Source organism: Octodon degus, unplaced genomic scaffold, assembly GCF_000260255.1.
Source record: "Octodon degus isolate 3935 unplaced genomic scaffold, OctDeg1.0 scaffold00067, whole genome shotgun sequence".
NCBI lineage: Eukaryota > Metazoa > Chordata > Mammalia > Rodentia > Octodontidae > Octodon > Octodon degus.
Genome location: NW_004524643.1, coordinates 2641125 through 2656158, shown reverse-complemented (window position 1 = coordinate 2656158; position 15034 = coordinate 2641125). Strand labels below are relative to the sequence as shown.

General features: G+C 37.6%; 1 protein-coding gene across 2 annotated transcripts in view; it reads left to right on the top strand.

Annotated features, from left to right (window-relative positions):
• Sbf2 (SET binding factor 2) overlaps positions 1–15034 on the top strand; it is a 508807-nt gene that overhangs the window by 449636 nt on the left and 44137 nt on the right. For both annotated transcript variants that reach the window (XM_004634868.2, XM_023719341.1), the window contains exons 28-29: positions 1516–1656; positions 13072–13256. In XM_004634868.2, coding sequence (XP_004634925.1) covers positions 1516–1656; positions 13072–13256 — 326 coding nt within the window. The remainder of the gene's footprint in view (positions 1–1515; positions 1657–13071; positions 13257–15034) is intronic.

The following is a 15034-nucleotide window of genomic DNA, read 5'->3' as shown; positions in this document are numbered from 1 at the left end:
TAAATAAATAAATAAATGAAGTCATCCTAGAAAATAAAATGTAAAACCTGAAAATACCTTTGAGTTCTTTCATCAAGCCCTTTCAACATACAATGGATTTAAAGAAGAACTACATTGGGCTGTGAATTTGACATCTTACTTGATCCATCTAGTCTACACTTTAATTTTAATAGATATTAAAATATATATAATAAAGTATTTAACTATTTTCACCCCAGCAAATCAGAGTATGCACAAATGAAAACTAGAATGTATTCATCTTCTCCCTGAGAAGCATCCAGATAGGTTTAATAGCATCAGAAGAATTAGGAATTATGTCCCATGTAATAAGAGATATGAGGGCCAGGCATATAGCTCAGCAAAATAAGCACCTGCCTGGCAAGTACAAGTTCCTAAGTTTAATCCCTGACACAAAAAAGAGTGAGGGAGGGAGACAGAGACAGAGAGAGGAGGAGTGGGGGGGGGGGAGAGAAAGAGAGAGAGAAAATCTACCCCTGTGCCTCTTTAAAGTATGTGAGCCAATTTCATTGATTCTGTTTTGCTTCACACAAACCAGATTCACAGTTCCACCAACTCTGATTTGCTGTCAGAATTGTTTCCTTTCTGTGCATATTTTTTTTAATTTTATTTATCTGTTTATGTGTGTGTGTGTGTGGCCAGCCCAGCCTACCAGGGGGTGGGGCTGGATGGCATTTGGTGCTGGGGGATTGAACCACGGTCCCTGTGCTTTGCTAAGCTTGTTCTAAGTAGGTGCTTTAGACCACTGAGCCATCTTACCAGCCCCTCTGTGCATATTTTTTTGTCTCTCTTTTTGGAGTACCAGGAAAGCCAGGTGTGGTGGCTCATACCTATAAACTCAGCTCCTGGGAAGGGCTGAGGCAGGATCACTGCAAGTTTGAGACCTACCTGGGCTACATAGTGAGTTTAAGGCCAGACTGAATTACATAGTGAGATCCTGTCTCACAAAAAAGAGAGTATTAGGGAATCTGATTAGTAATTTTTTAACTTTTCCCTATCTTGCTCCACTTTTCCTCTACTCTTCCCTCAATAAACCCATATAAGCTCAGGTTCCCTGTTCTGCCTAATATGGCACAGTGGAAGAAAGCTTCTGGTATTGGGGAAGTTCCACCTCCAGCCACTCTAGGGTGCCAGGAAGAAGCCACTGTGTGCTCTGCTCCTGGTAGCATGGGCAGGACCTTGGGGGAGATCATAAAATAGACACTGAGTCTTCGTGTTGAGTTGCTTCTATAGTGAGAAGTCACACCTGAGCTGGGAAGGTTGGCCAGGGCTAGTTTTCTAGACCTGAGATCTTCTGGGAGAATGATGAAGCAATCAGGAGATAGGTGTGGTAAAGCCAGCATTTTAGGATTATTCACATAGTGGGGCTTTAAGTGGGGGCTGGTCTCTGGGTGTGGTAATATGAGGCTGAATAGAGAAAGTATAAACAAATATATATGTAGAAGCTTGCTTTGTCAATGAGAACAGATTTTTTATTCAGTGTCTGTTCCTTTATAGCTCCTACCTCCTCTTTAGAATCTTCCAGTAGCATAGAACAAGAAAAATACTTACAAGCCTTACTGAATGCAGTTTCTGTCCATCAAAAACTTAGAAGCAACAACACCCTTACTGTCAGGCCAGCACTTGCTCTGTCTTCAGGTAAGATTCAATAATACTTTCCTTTTTGACAGTTCTTCCAAAAGACCCTTCCCAATCCTGAATTGTCTCCTTAGTAGTTTGCATGTCCCTTCAGCAGGACCCCTTAATAGCCATACCTTGCTTAGAAATCAGAGCACCGTTATCATTGTCTGGTAAATACTCAGACATGCAATTATTTCCTTTTTAAAATAGTAATAGAGGAGGTAGGAAACAAAGTCACCCCTTTTTACTCCAGAAGCTGTCTTATATAAACTTTAAAAATATCATGGGTCCGGGGAGATGGCTCAGTGGAATAAGCGCTTCCCTGGCAAGCGCAAGGGCCTGAGTTCAATCCCCAGTTCTGCAAAAAAAAAAAAAAAATTAAAAAATTAAAAATATCATGACATTGAATGTATAAGTTGAACATCTGTTTATTAAAAGTATATTTGTTAAAATCATCTTGTACGAGTTTGAAATTCTCAAAATTTCTGTAGCCTTTTATGCTTTTGCAGCAGTTTGTTTTCTCTAGATTTGGATGAAGCCATTAAGACTTGTACTAATATTCTATTTCAGTCATCATGTGATGGAACCCCAAAGGGTTCATGTAGAGGTAACCCTAATGTGTTAGACACAGGAGCATGTGACTTGAGAAGTTGGTCTCTTTGGCTTAATCAGCTATTTGAATAGTTCAACATAAGCAGAGAGTGGCTTTTCTTGTAATGTAACACCATGCATGCCTTGCTTCATTTATCACTAAATTCTCTGATTGTATTTGCCAAACCTAACTCTAACTTGCAGATGTGTGTTATCTCTGATGGAATAATAACATTGCCTTGTTATCTCTAATAAAGCTTTGGGTACTTAAAAAGTACAATGTTTGGCAGCAATTAGACATGCTACACATGAAGATAACTTTTTGTCATTTGAGTAATGTTAACCCAAACGACATGGTTTTTGTTCTTCTTTTTGGCTGACTTTAGGGACTGAAAGGAGGACTTCAAGAATGTCCACTGTGCTTAAGCAGGTAGTGCCAGGACATTTGGATGTAAACCCATCCAATAGCTTTGCTCAAGGAGGTTAGTAAGACTGGTTTTATAAATGACCACTGATAACAAGTTTAAAAGCAGAAAACATTTTTCTAGATAGTGAATATTTTTAAATCAACTAATTATGATTCACATTGTTCTTAATTACCCTCCTTTAAATGAATGATCGAACTTATTACCAGCATAATGACAGAAGAGTTTAGTTGGATGGGATAATAGAAAAAATACTGTGATATCTTACATACGGATGTGTTTGGGAGCACTAAAGAATGAAGGGAGCATATGTAAATGGTGCGTCACCCCTGGGAGCACTCTGATTTTCCAAGTTCACAGGATAGAAAGACTTGTGTTAGCTTTGTGTACCATGACAAAATAACCTGAGGTGAATCACTTACATAAAGAGAAAGACTTACTAGCTCATGGCTTCAGAGGTTTTAATCCTTGGTCACTCAGCCTTATTGCCTTTAGGCCAGTGAATGGGCAGAACGTCATGGTGGGTAGGAAGTATGTAGTGTAGGAAACTACTCAACTTACGGCAGCCAGGAATGAAAGAGAAAAGTGGAAGAGTCCAGGATTCCAGTACCCCTTCGAGGGCACACCCTCCATGACCTCACCTCCCCAACTTTCCACCACTTACCAAAAAGCAACCCAACTTTGTGATCAAACTGTCAAACTTGGCCCAGCCTTCGGAGGACATTTAAGATCCAGACCACATCATCTGATTATAGAAGTATTAACAGCTAAGGAAAAGTGATTCCATATGAAAGTTATGCCTCTAACGCCTTTGTTTTTACTCCTGTTTTCTGAAGCACTTAGAAAGTAAGATAAAATGATACTCAGGTTTCTCTTTTTTTCCTCTGGGCCTCATGCCTGTACCATGGCTGCCGGCATGAGGTTATAGAGAAAAACTAAATAATGGCTATTTCATGTTTCAAAAGGTGGTCTACTTTCACCTTTGGAAGTTTATCTGAGATTCATTCTGCAAAAGAAATTTCAAATTCCTGCTTCACAATGGTGTCATTGCACTCTTCCTGTCACCTCCACCCTTATAATTCTAAATTCTCTTGAACTTGGTTCTTCTCAGTAGTGGTAACTGTAAGCTACTCTATTTGTGAGGAAGTTCTTTCTCATTTGCTCTAAAGATCTACCATTATCTAACTTTTACATATTGACTCTAGTTCTGTCCTCTGAAGTTAGAAACTAAGTGTAATTTTTGATATCTTAGTTTTTTGGATTTAAAAGCTAGTCTCCTGTTTTATCTCCAAGAACTATAATTAACTCTGTCTTCAATTCAAAGGATATAGTTCACTTGCCATCCACATTAGTCTGAGCTGTCTGCAGCCTTGAACCTAGAATTCGAGTTGTTCATCCAGCCTGAGATTACATTAGTTATGGAAAGGCTCCATCCCAGAGTCGGCCGGGCTAAAATTAAGATCATCTGAAATCCCATCTCTTTCTCACTGTACTGTTGCCCTTACTCTCTGGCCTTGAAGTTGAAGACCCACATATATGACTATCATGCTGTAACTACAAAATTGTATCTTTCAGCCCATTCTTTTCATGTGGATGGTTCCAGATCTTTTGAATCCAAATTCTGTCTACCAGTGTATTAACTTTTTCTAAGCTCCTTATAATCCATAGATTTGATCACTGTTTTCATGTGATTTATTGCTTTAAAATATTGAATAAGCCAGGATTAATGACAGAGGCCTACAGCAAAATAATGTAAGCCTCTCCAAATAAACTTATAGGCCTAAATTACTACTAAAATTCAGCTGGCCCATATTTCTAAATCCCAGTGATTTAGAAATAATAACCTAATAACCTTTTTAATCCAAGACTGTCAATTTTTCAGATTGTTACCTGTATCACAAATGATTTTATGATTATTTTGACATGATTTAAATCAATGCCTTTTTCTAAGTAATCATAAATATTAATAATCCATACTAGAATTTGGCTCAGAATCTACATAAAAGCTCTATTTTACAAAATTTACTTTTTCCTTTTTGGAAACCATGTGCTAAAGTCCTGTTAGTCATATTAGTTTTCTTTTCTTTCCTGTATCATTACAACTTTTTGCAGTTGCAGGAGCTAAAGAGTTTTCCTTTTTTTTGAGTCATCTTGCCATTTACTTTGTCAGCGCTTGAGGTCATATCATTTTCCTAGGCCTACAAACTGGGCATGGTGTTGTGCACATATGGTATAATCCCAGCACTCAGGAGACTAAAGCAGAAGGATCTCTAGTTCAAAGCCAGCCGTGGCTATAAAGTGAGTTCAAGGCCAGCCTGGACTACAGAGCAACACCCTCTCTCAAAAACAGAAAGGGAAAAAAAAAAAAAAAGAATTTCCTAAGGCTACCATAACAGAGTACCACAAATTAGGTGTCTTAAACAAAAGTTTCCTAGTTCTGGAGCTGAGAAGTCCAAAATCAAGCTGTCAGCAGTTTGCTGTCCTGAGAACTGTTAGAATCTGTTCCATGTTCTCTGCTAGCTTCTAGAGGCCGGCTAGCAAATAAGCCTTTGACATTCTCTGGCTTTGGAAAGCATCACCTGAATTTCTGCCTTTGTCTTCACATGGCTTTATCCTTCTGTATATATCTCCAAATTTTCCCTTTTTAGAAGGACACCAATCTTCACTGCTAAGACTTCACTCTACTCCAGTATATCCTATATTTATAACAACCTGCTTCCAAAGAAGGTCACATTCGAGTTGGTAGAGGTTAGGACTTCAACCCATGAATTTGGGAAGACGTAATTCAACTTATGACAATCATATATAAGTTTAAGATACAGACCTCATTCTTTTCATTTCCTTTTCAGCAATTTATTTGTTATTTTGATCAGTAGTAAAGATAATTATTTAATTACACATAATAGTAATGTAGGGATGATATAGGACCTTCAGTAATGCAAGGGAAATATAATGCCCAACCTGTTAGATGTCTGATATGAGTTTGTGTTTTCTAGAATCGAAGAGTGAGTTCTAGGAACAGTGGAGGTTAAGAGCAGAATATGTCTGAGGGGAAAAGAAACCTTCTAAGAGAGACAGAAGGGGTCCTAGGTGGGTTGCCCATCAAATTTGAACTGAAAAATAATGTTTATATCTCCTAAGTTTCCTGGTGTTTCTCTTGTTGAGAACTCTTGTCCAGAGGCTAGGGAGGTAGCTTCATGATAGAGTGCTTACCTAGAAGATCAACTAAAGCAGGACTAGGTGCAGACACTTTCCAAGCTCTGCAGGCAATTCATTTGCTTGTACTTACCATCAAGTATAGGTCTCTTCATTCTTCTGAAGAACTGGGTACTACTTTTCCAGAAATTCCTTACTTATTCTTTGTGGGAAGAGTTCTCTCCCTAGGGGGCCGGGGAGATAGCTCAGTAGTATAAGCACTTGTCTGGCAAATGCAAGGTCCTGAGTTCAATCCTCAGTGAAAAAAAAAAAAAAAAAAGTGTTCTTTCTCTTAACCTTCTCCTGTATCTCTTCTATTTTAAGTATTTTTTCATCCCTTTCATTATCATACAACCTTAATTTTTGGTTTTCTTTTTTTACTGTGCACCTCTTCTGCTCTGATGAGCTTCACTGTCATCATTTTTTTTCAGCCAGAGATCACTTTCCATTCATCATGCACATTAGTGAGTTGATATAGGAGAAAATGACAGCTGTTTTACACAAGACCTTTCAAAATGGAAGATGTGACCAGGTATAGTAGCACATGTCTATAACCCGAGCACCTTAAGACTGAGGCAGGAAGATCACAAGTTCAAGCCTAGCCTGGGCAATTTAGTGATATAGCAGGTTCTTAGAGGGAGAGAGGCAGGCAGGCAGGCAGGCAGGGAGCCTATGTAGTTCAATGAGAAGGACCCCTGGATTCAGTTTTGGTTTTCATTTAAAGTTAGAAGAATATTTTTAGCTCTGTGAGAAAAACACATATACTTACAACCTGGAGAAATTACATTGCTGAGTAGAAAAATGCCAGGAGAAAATTTATACTGCCTCTTAAATATCAAAAATAGCTGCGAAGTAGGTGTTATGTGGTAGCAGCTTTTTAATTTTTCATCCTTTACATTTTCATGACCCTTGAAGTTCTTCTACACATATTATTTTATCCTTGAAGTAACCTCCAAGATAGGTATATTAAGAAGTTGAAACAAACAAAATTCTGAATAAAATTACTTGGAAACTGAAAAGAAGAAGAGGAAGAGGAAGAGGAAGAAGAAGAGGAGGAGGAGGAGGAGGAGGAGGAGGAGGAGGAAGCTGAGAGAGATTAAGTGACTGTCGATGTCACACAGCAACTAGCCCTGATACCATGCCTGGAGTTAGTACAGTGTTGTACCATTCACTGCAGTATTTACTGAATACATCTTGGATCTCAAGCACTAGGTTAGCTGTAATGTCACACTAAAGGTAAAGTACCCTGTCCTCACATCTAACCTAAGTGTCCCATTTCATTCTTTTCTTTATTTGTTCTGAACAAAATAAAAGGAACAACACTAGTACGTAGAAAAACACAATATGAACAATATGTGAATGAACTACACCATTTCTTCCCTGAAGCACTCCCCTTAGCCAGTCCCTAATGGACATGTCCAGGGTGACATAATTGCATAGGTCAAAATATACCGAGTTTATTTCAGTTACGTTCAAATTAAAACTGAAACCCCATCACTTACTGTGGAGTATGAAGCGAATTAGGAAACTTAGTTCTCAATGCCCTCACTTATAAAATGGAGATAATTAGTAGCACTTAGCTTTACATAGTTATAAGGAATAGAAGAAATAAAATATAAAACACTAAATAAATTCATAATAAACTTATAGTAGGACTTTAATAAATGTTAGTTACTGTTATTACTATTACCTGCTGGGAAAAAAAAAAAAAGAAATTCTGTATTTCCTCTTATTACCTTGATCTTCTCTGACCTAAGACCATAGAAAGCAGAAGGCCAGTAACTTTGAAAATTTTTTGTTATAACTCACAATAATAAACATTTTGTGTGTATATGTATGTGTACATACATACTCATTTTATATGACAATTCAGGTAGTACTAAGCCACAATGTAAAATGCATATATACTAAAAGTTTCATGGAACAATATTCATCCATACTTCATGCAGTGTACATGGTGTTTTCAATAGTAATCTGTCTCACTTTTTAAAAAAATTCTGGAACCATTGCAATACATTGAGCTCCATAGAGACAGCGCCAGGGCAAGTGAGAGCCGGACGAGCACTGGGCAACTCTGTACCTCGCTAAGGAAAACAAGTAAACATGGGCACAAGAGATCCTTAGAAACCAAGAAGCAAAACATCATCATATGCATTCTTTGTGCAAACTTGCTGAAAGGAGCACAAGAAGAAGCACCCAGATGCTTCCGATAACTTCTCAGAGTTTTCTAAGAAGTGCTCAGAGAGGTGGAAGACCGTGTCTGCTAAAGAAAAAGGAAAATTTGAAGACATGACAAAAGTGGACAAGGCTTGTTATACAAGAGAAATGAAAACTTATATTCCTCCTAAGGAGAAACAAAAAAGAAGTTCAAGGATCCCAATGCACCCGAGGCCTCCTTCGGCCTTCTTCTTGTTCTGTTCTGAGTATCACCCAAAAATCAAAGGAGAACATCCTGGCCTCTCCATTGGTGATGTCGCAAAGAAACTTGGAGAAATGTGGAATAATACGGCAGCAGGTGGCAAGCAGATACAAGAAGGCTGCTTAGCTGAAGAAGTATGAAAAGGACATCGCTGCCTACTGGGCTAAAGGAAAACCTGATACAGCAAAAAGGAGTCGTCAAGGCTGAAAAAGCAAGAAAAAGAAGAAAGAGGGGGAGGATGAAGAGGAGGAGGAAGATGAAGAGGATGAGGAGGATGAAGAAAAGGATGATGATAAATAAGTTGGCTCTAGTGCAGTTTTTTTTTTCTTGTCTATAAAACATTTCACCCCCCCATACACAACTCCTTTTGAAGAAAAAAATTGAAATGTAAAAAAATAAATAAAATTTAAAAATTCTGATTTGACCTACTAAAATGGTTTCATACAACACTAGTGTATTCCTGCAGTCAAAAAAAAAAAAAAAGGCTTTTCTAGTCCTTCGCTGGTGTTAAATGCTTAGGACATCTAGGAATCACTCAGGAAATCCAATAGCCCTGACTACCACCAATGCAGGAGTAGCATTCCTTTGGTCAAATGACTTCCAGATGGGATTCCAGTTCTCAAAACTCTCTACTGGCCCCATATCAGTATAGGCCATTTTTATTATTGCTGCTTTTCTACTCAGTGATAAGTACTTGTCAGTTTTTCCTTAATGATTCTATTTGAAGATATACTTAATGATTTTAATATTTCTTTTCACCCTTACAGTGTAAATAATTGAGTTGATAAAGACATAACAAGGGCTGGCCAAATAGCTCAGCAGATTAAAGCACCTGCCTAGGCAGATGCAGGGGCTGGGAGTTCCACCTCCTGGCCTGCCGTGCCAGCCCCGCCCCGGGGGCACACTGAGAAGGCAGTTGAGACTAGGCATGGTGGTGCGCACCTGTAATCCCAGCTCTTGGGAGGCTGTAAACAGGAAGATCACTACGAGTCAGGTCTACACAGCGAGACCCTGTAGACCCTGTAGAACCTGTCCTAAATACAAAAAAAAAGGACTTGTAACAGTTCACAATGTAGTCATTTCCAAAAATAAAATAACCAATATATGTTTGAGTGCATATTGTATGACTCTCAGCACAGATATAAAAATGACCAGATCTTTGCCTTTATGAGCCCACAGTTCTGTAGACTAAAAGAGTGAAAACAACCACAATGCAGTTTCATCAGAGCTCAGATAAAGATCCTTATAAATCAAGAGAATTAGAAATGCTTTTCTATGTTAATTATTGAAACTGTCCTACCAATTTGGTTTGAAGCTGTCTCATTGCTATTTGTTTCTCAATAAAATTATGGGAAAAAAATAAAAAATAAAACCTAAGGAACCATTTCCTGTCTTAAAAAAAAGTGCTTTTCTAAAAAGTTAACATTATACCTGGATTATATTGATAAGTGTTTCAATTACTGGGACAAAATACCTGATAACTACAAATTAGAGAGGGGAGAGGTTTATTTTGGCTCATGGCTTCAAGGGTTTTACTCCATAGTAAGCTGTCTCCAAGGCAAGAATAGAAAGGGCATCAAAAGAAAGCTGCTTGAGGCACAGCTCCCAGGAAACAGGACAAAGAAAAAGTGCCAAAGGAAGGAGCCAAAGAACAGAGTAGTGCTCATACTCACGCTCCCCTGACCCCTTTTTTTCAACTGGTCCCCACCTCGTAATATCCCCTTTATCAGCGAACTTATCAGTGGGTTAACCAGTCAAGTTGACATGACGAGATTAACTGGCATATGAATCTTAAGTGGTAACAAGTTTACCAGGTAAAATAATTGGAAAAATTATTCCAGACAGAGACTAACAAACTGAGATATGTTCAGGGAAGTTTCTTAGAATCTGGAGCTCTGCTGTAATTATCTGAGTATCTCGCATTCCAGTAGGAAAGCACAAAGGAGAGCTTGGTTTGAAACTGTCTCATTGCTATTTGTTTCTAAAAAAAATTACGGAAAAAATTAAAAAATAAAAAATAAAACCTAAGGAACCATTTCCTGTCTTCTTAAAAAAAAAATGCTTTTCTAAAAAGTTAACATTATACCTGGATTATATTGATAAGTGTTTCAATTACTGGGACAAAATACCTAAGCACTTATGCCTGTACCAACCTGGGAAGGCTTTTTTTGTTTCTGAGCACAGAGGAGGCCTCGTGCCTTTGCCATGGAGTCCCAGGCCCTTGTTCTGCCTTGCACTTGCAGTCTGTGTGTATTAGCCAGCTTCTGTGTGCCCCTTTTTATGACTTCCTTTGACCATGGAAGCCATGAACACTTTTCATTTTCTGCTTCTAAAGGAGGAAAGTAGGAATGAAAATCACTTCTAATGACTTTTCTTTTATCACAGTATGTCACATTTTTGCAATTTGCATTGTACAGGTTAATAATATTGCTATTACAGTTAGTTATTAGGATGGGGTTGTTTAGTAGTAAAATACTTGCCTGGCATGCCTGAGACCCTCTCAGTTCAGTCCCCAGTAATGCAATCAATCAATTAATCAGTGGAAGAAAGACATATGACGCTAAACAAATACATTTCCCATAATTTACTTGAACAATTCTTTTGCTCAGGAAATGATGTGGCTAGCTCAGCATTTTAGTTACTACAAGGTAAAGTTTGCAATAGTCATAAAATAATTTCTTTCTAATGAAAAAAGCATATTACTCAAATTACAAAACTATTATCTCTAATACTGCTTATCATTTTGGTGCAAGTAGGGATTTTATGAGAAATCATGAGTTCAGTCATCACAAGCTGGCTGTCTTAGTGGTATTAGGCATTGTCACAGGATCTTGAATTTGTATTACTTATATTTATTTATAGAAAATAAATATAATTTATAAAAAGAGAAGAAAAACAGTGTGGCAATACTTAATGCTCTATTGAAAAAGTATGCCCTTAGTTATTCCAAATGGTTGCTAGCACTTTTTCCTAGGATGATCTTGCTCAGAGAGCAAATATGTTGTACAACAAGTAGCATTTGCCAGTCCCCTTCAGTCCTAGGGCCAGTGTATTCCTAACATTTACACATATACTCCAAATTCCCTAAATGTATTATATGAGCTTATTTCTGACTGAATGACAATCTTCAAAAGCTTGTTCCATTTGGTATAATTTTTTAGTGGCACCTTCTGCTGTGCTGTCCATTTCATTGTGCTTATTGTATTTATAAACAGGTGCTGAAATTTCATTTCACAGGCACTCAGTTCATCTTTTTGTGACTGTCTAGCTTTTGTTTGTTAATTAAATCTCCTAGCTTAATTATATTTACATTTTCTCTCTGTGCTAACTTAATCTTAAAAATTAAATAGACTGAAAAAAATTAAATAGCCTATACTTCTCTTATTTGACCTGCTCTGATGTTTGCTGCCAAATACATTTCATTTCTCCTCTGTCTTTAATCTTACCTACCAGTGCATGGGTACAGAGATAAATGTTTTACTCAGTCAAATCTCAAATCTTCAGCTAAGGGAAGAGTCCATAATCAAGGTACTGTATTAAGTGTCCTGATGTGTCACTCTTTTAAACCATCTTCATTTGAAAGTATGTTACCAATGACTTTTTTACATGTTTGTTGAATTGTATCCTTTATCTTCATCCCCATTCTGAATTTCCTGTGATTCTATTTACAGATAAACAACTTGTCATAATACCTAGGAAAAGCATATCAATTATATAGAAAAATACATTTTAGACAGAAATCACCTCTGAAACCTTTTCTTGGAAACTGGTCCCCTCACCCCATAAATGCTGATGAAGTAGCAGATGTGATGTCATCATGTTGATTTCATCACCTAGGAATATACCTTGATTTTATTAAACTTCTCAAGCAAACTTTTATATCTAGAGAAGAAAACCTGCTTTAGGGAAGCCCTCTACCCGTAACCCTGCCACCACTATGAGCTTCATAGTCTACAGGCATCTCCCAGGGGCTTTGTTAATTGAAGGTGCTTCAGTGCTAGTCAGATTTGAGAATTAGCATATGCTTGTGAGTTAGTTGTAAACAATAATACAATAATATTTAATGGTCTCACTTGCATATAGAAATTCTTGATTTTTCTAATATAAGATAAACCTACATCACAAGATTCTTCTAGCTGTTTAGCTTGGCTTTTCTCTTAGAATGCATCTGCTTCTGACTATATTTTAAATAAAGCCTCCTATGGTTCAGTGAAATGCTTGTTACTAAATGTATAATTTCTCATTGTCGTTCATGGATACTAGAAAAAGCTATATATAATCTATATCATTGGCATGATATAAATATAATTTTTAACTCCAGTTTTCAGTTTTATCTTTAATAAGTTTCTAGTTTATCTCTTTAACTAGATTTCTTGTTCCATTAACTAAAAAGGCAGGAAAATGTTCCTTATTTATTTCTTGAAGCCTTGATAAATTGAGTTATTCAGTGTTCTAATTCCCTGGTTTCATTACTACTTCCTTCCTGCATTCTTTGTGTCAGTGCCTTCTTTCTATTTATGATTTTAATATATACTTGTAAATACTGATGTTACATCAGTATTTAAAAATGGGATATTATTGACTTCCTAGATCCTTCTAATTCGAAGATTGAGTTTGAAATGCTATATTAAATGATGCTTACTACAAAGATAGATGGCAAATGACCATTGTGATCCATGATCTCTTAAGTTGATTAACTCATTACTATCTCTAAAACTGTAGCTTCATAGCATGCCTTTTTTTCTTTATTCATGGAATTCCTATGTCAGATTGTCTCACTCAACTCTTTTGACTTTTGTGAAGGTGTTTGGACAAGTCTTCGCTCCAGCACTCGCCTGATCAGCTCTCCAACATCCTTCATTGATGTTGGCGCCCGGCTGGCAGGCAAGGATCACTCAGCCTCCTTTGGTAATAGTACCTACCTACAAAACCAACTCTTAAAACGCCAAGCAGCCCTTTATATATTTGGTGAAAAATCACAACTAAGGGTAAGATGCCTTTCCGTCATTTAGAAATGGTATGGACACACCAAGGCAGTTTATACAACTCTCACAAGCTGATTTTCCCAGAAAATTTTTATAGTGTGATTCTTAATCTAAAGTTAATGATCTCTTTAAAAAGAGTTAGCATTCTTTATATATATATGCATATGTATAGATATGTGTGCATATTTACTAGCCAGGAAAATAAATATTTATTTGTAATCTTGAAAATTAAGAAGTACATAAAAAGAAGTAGTTTATTTGGACTCTGTCTTCCACTATTGTGATTCAGGTTCCACAGGTATCTGCACCATAGTAAAATAGATGATTTTGTTCAGTACAGAAAACTACAGGGAAGTGGAAAGGAGGAGACAAGGACTATGCTTACTACAAGGAGTGGAGGCCAGGGAAGGCCAAAGGTTTTCTAAGTAACATTTTTTCAAACTTTTCAAGGCCTTATCTATGGAGAGACACATATCCTAAGAATGTCAGAAAATCAAAACATTACATTTTTTTTGTTTGTTTGTTTGTTTGTTTGTTTACAGAACCAGGGATTGAACTCAGGCCCTTGCGCTTTCCAGGGAAGCGCTTATTCCACTGAGCCATCTCCCTGGCCCCAAAACATTACATATTAATCAACTTTATTTTTACTATTATTGTGCTAAAAATCTTCAACATACTGAGGTCTCATAAATTGTAAAGATAGTCTACATCTCCAAAAGCAGCAGTAATGCTTTGAGCTTGTTTTCCAAGTCACACATTAGAAAATAAACTGCATTACTACTGACAAATGTGTCTGAAGTGGAAGTATTTTCAATTCAGAAATCCCCTCAGCATTTGGAAATTTAGACAGACCTCTGGCTGAACTGTACAGGAGGGTCTCTAGGCAAGATTCTCTCAGCAGCCTCCCACGTGCTTGGCTCTTAAGATGCCAGTAACTGAATCATCTCTTCTGTGCACTCTGGCATCACAGCCCTTTGCTGGTATCTGAGCTGCTACAATCATTGAGTCACCAACTATTAGGGGAGAGGGCGTTAGCCCTCACATACATGTCTTCTGATACAACCATTTTATATCCAGAAAATAACGGGTTCTTTTCAAGAGCAATGCGAGTTTGCCTGCACATGCTCTTGCGTTACTCCCTGAGATTCAGCTCTAAAATGTTCACCTCAGGGCCAGGGAGATAGCTCAGTAGAGTAAGTGCTTGCCTGGCAAGTGCAAGATCATGAGTTCAGTCCCCAGTACTGCTAAATAAATAAGTAAATAAATAATATGCTGACCTCTGTTCCTTTCACCCATCAGTCCTCAGGTTAGCTACATGATTGTGCATATTTGAATAAGAAAGAAAGACCACTTGGGACCCTTCCTTAATTCAAATGTGTCTGTAGAGTATGGGCCCTCTCTGTCTGATATGTGTCATATTCTAGTTAACATTGTGCTGTCCAGCTACAAGTCCACATATTTGTGTCCCAAAAATGGAAGCATAAAGGAAAGCCAATACACATCAGTGACTTATGCAAAAGAATCTTGAATTTGACTGCCTCTCCTTTTTAAATTCATTATTAATAGTAACAAAATCCTTATTACCAACTGTGTCTCTTACCATTATGCTTAATAACTTGGTTTGTAAGACTGGCATACCTATCTTAGCTCAAGAATGGTTAGAAAATAGAAAGGAGGGGCTGGTGAGATGGCTCAGTGGTCTAAAGCACCTACTTAGAACAAGCTTAGCAAAGCGCAGGGACTGCGGTTCAATCCCCCAGCACCACATGCCAGCCAGCCCC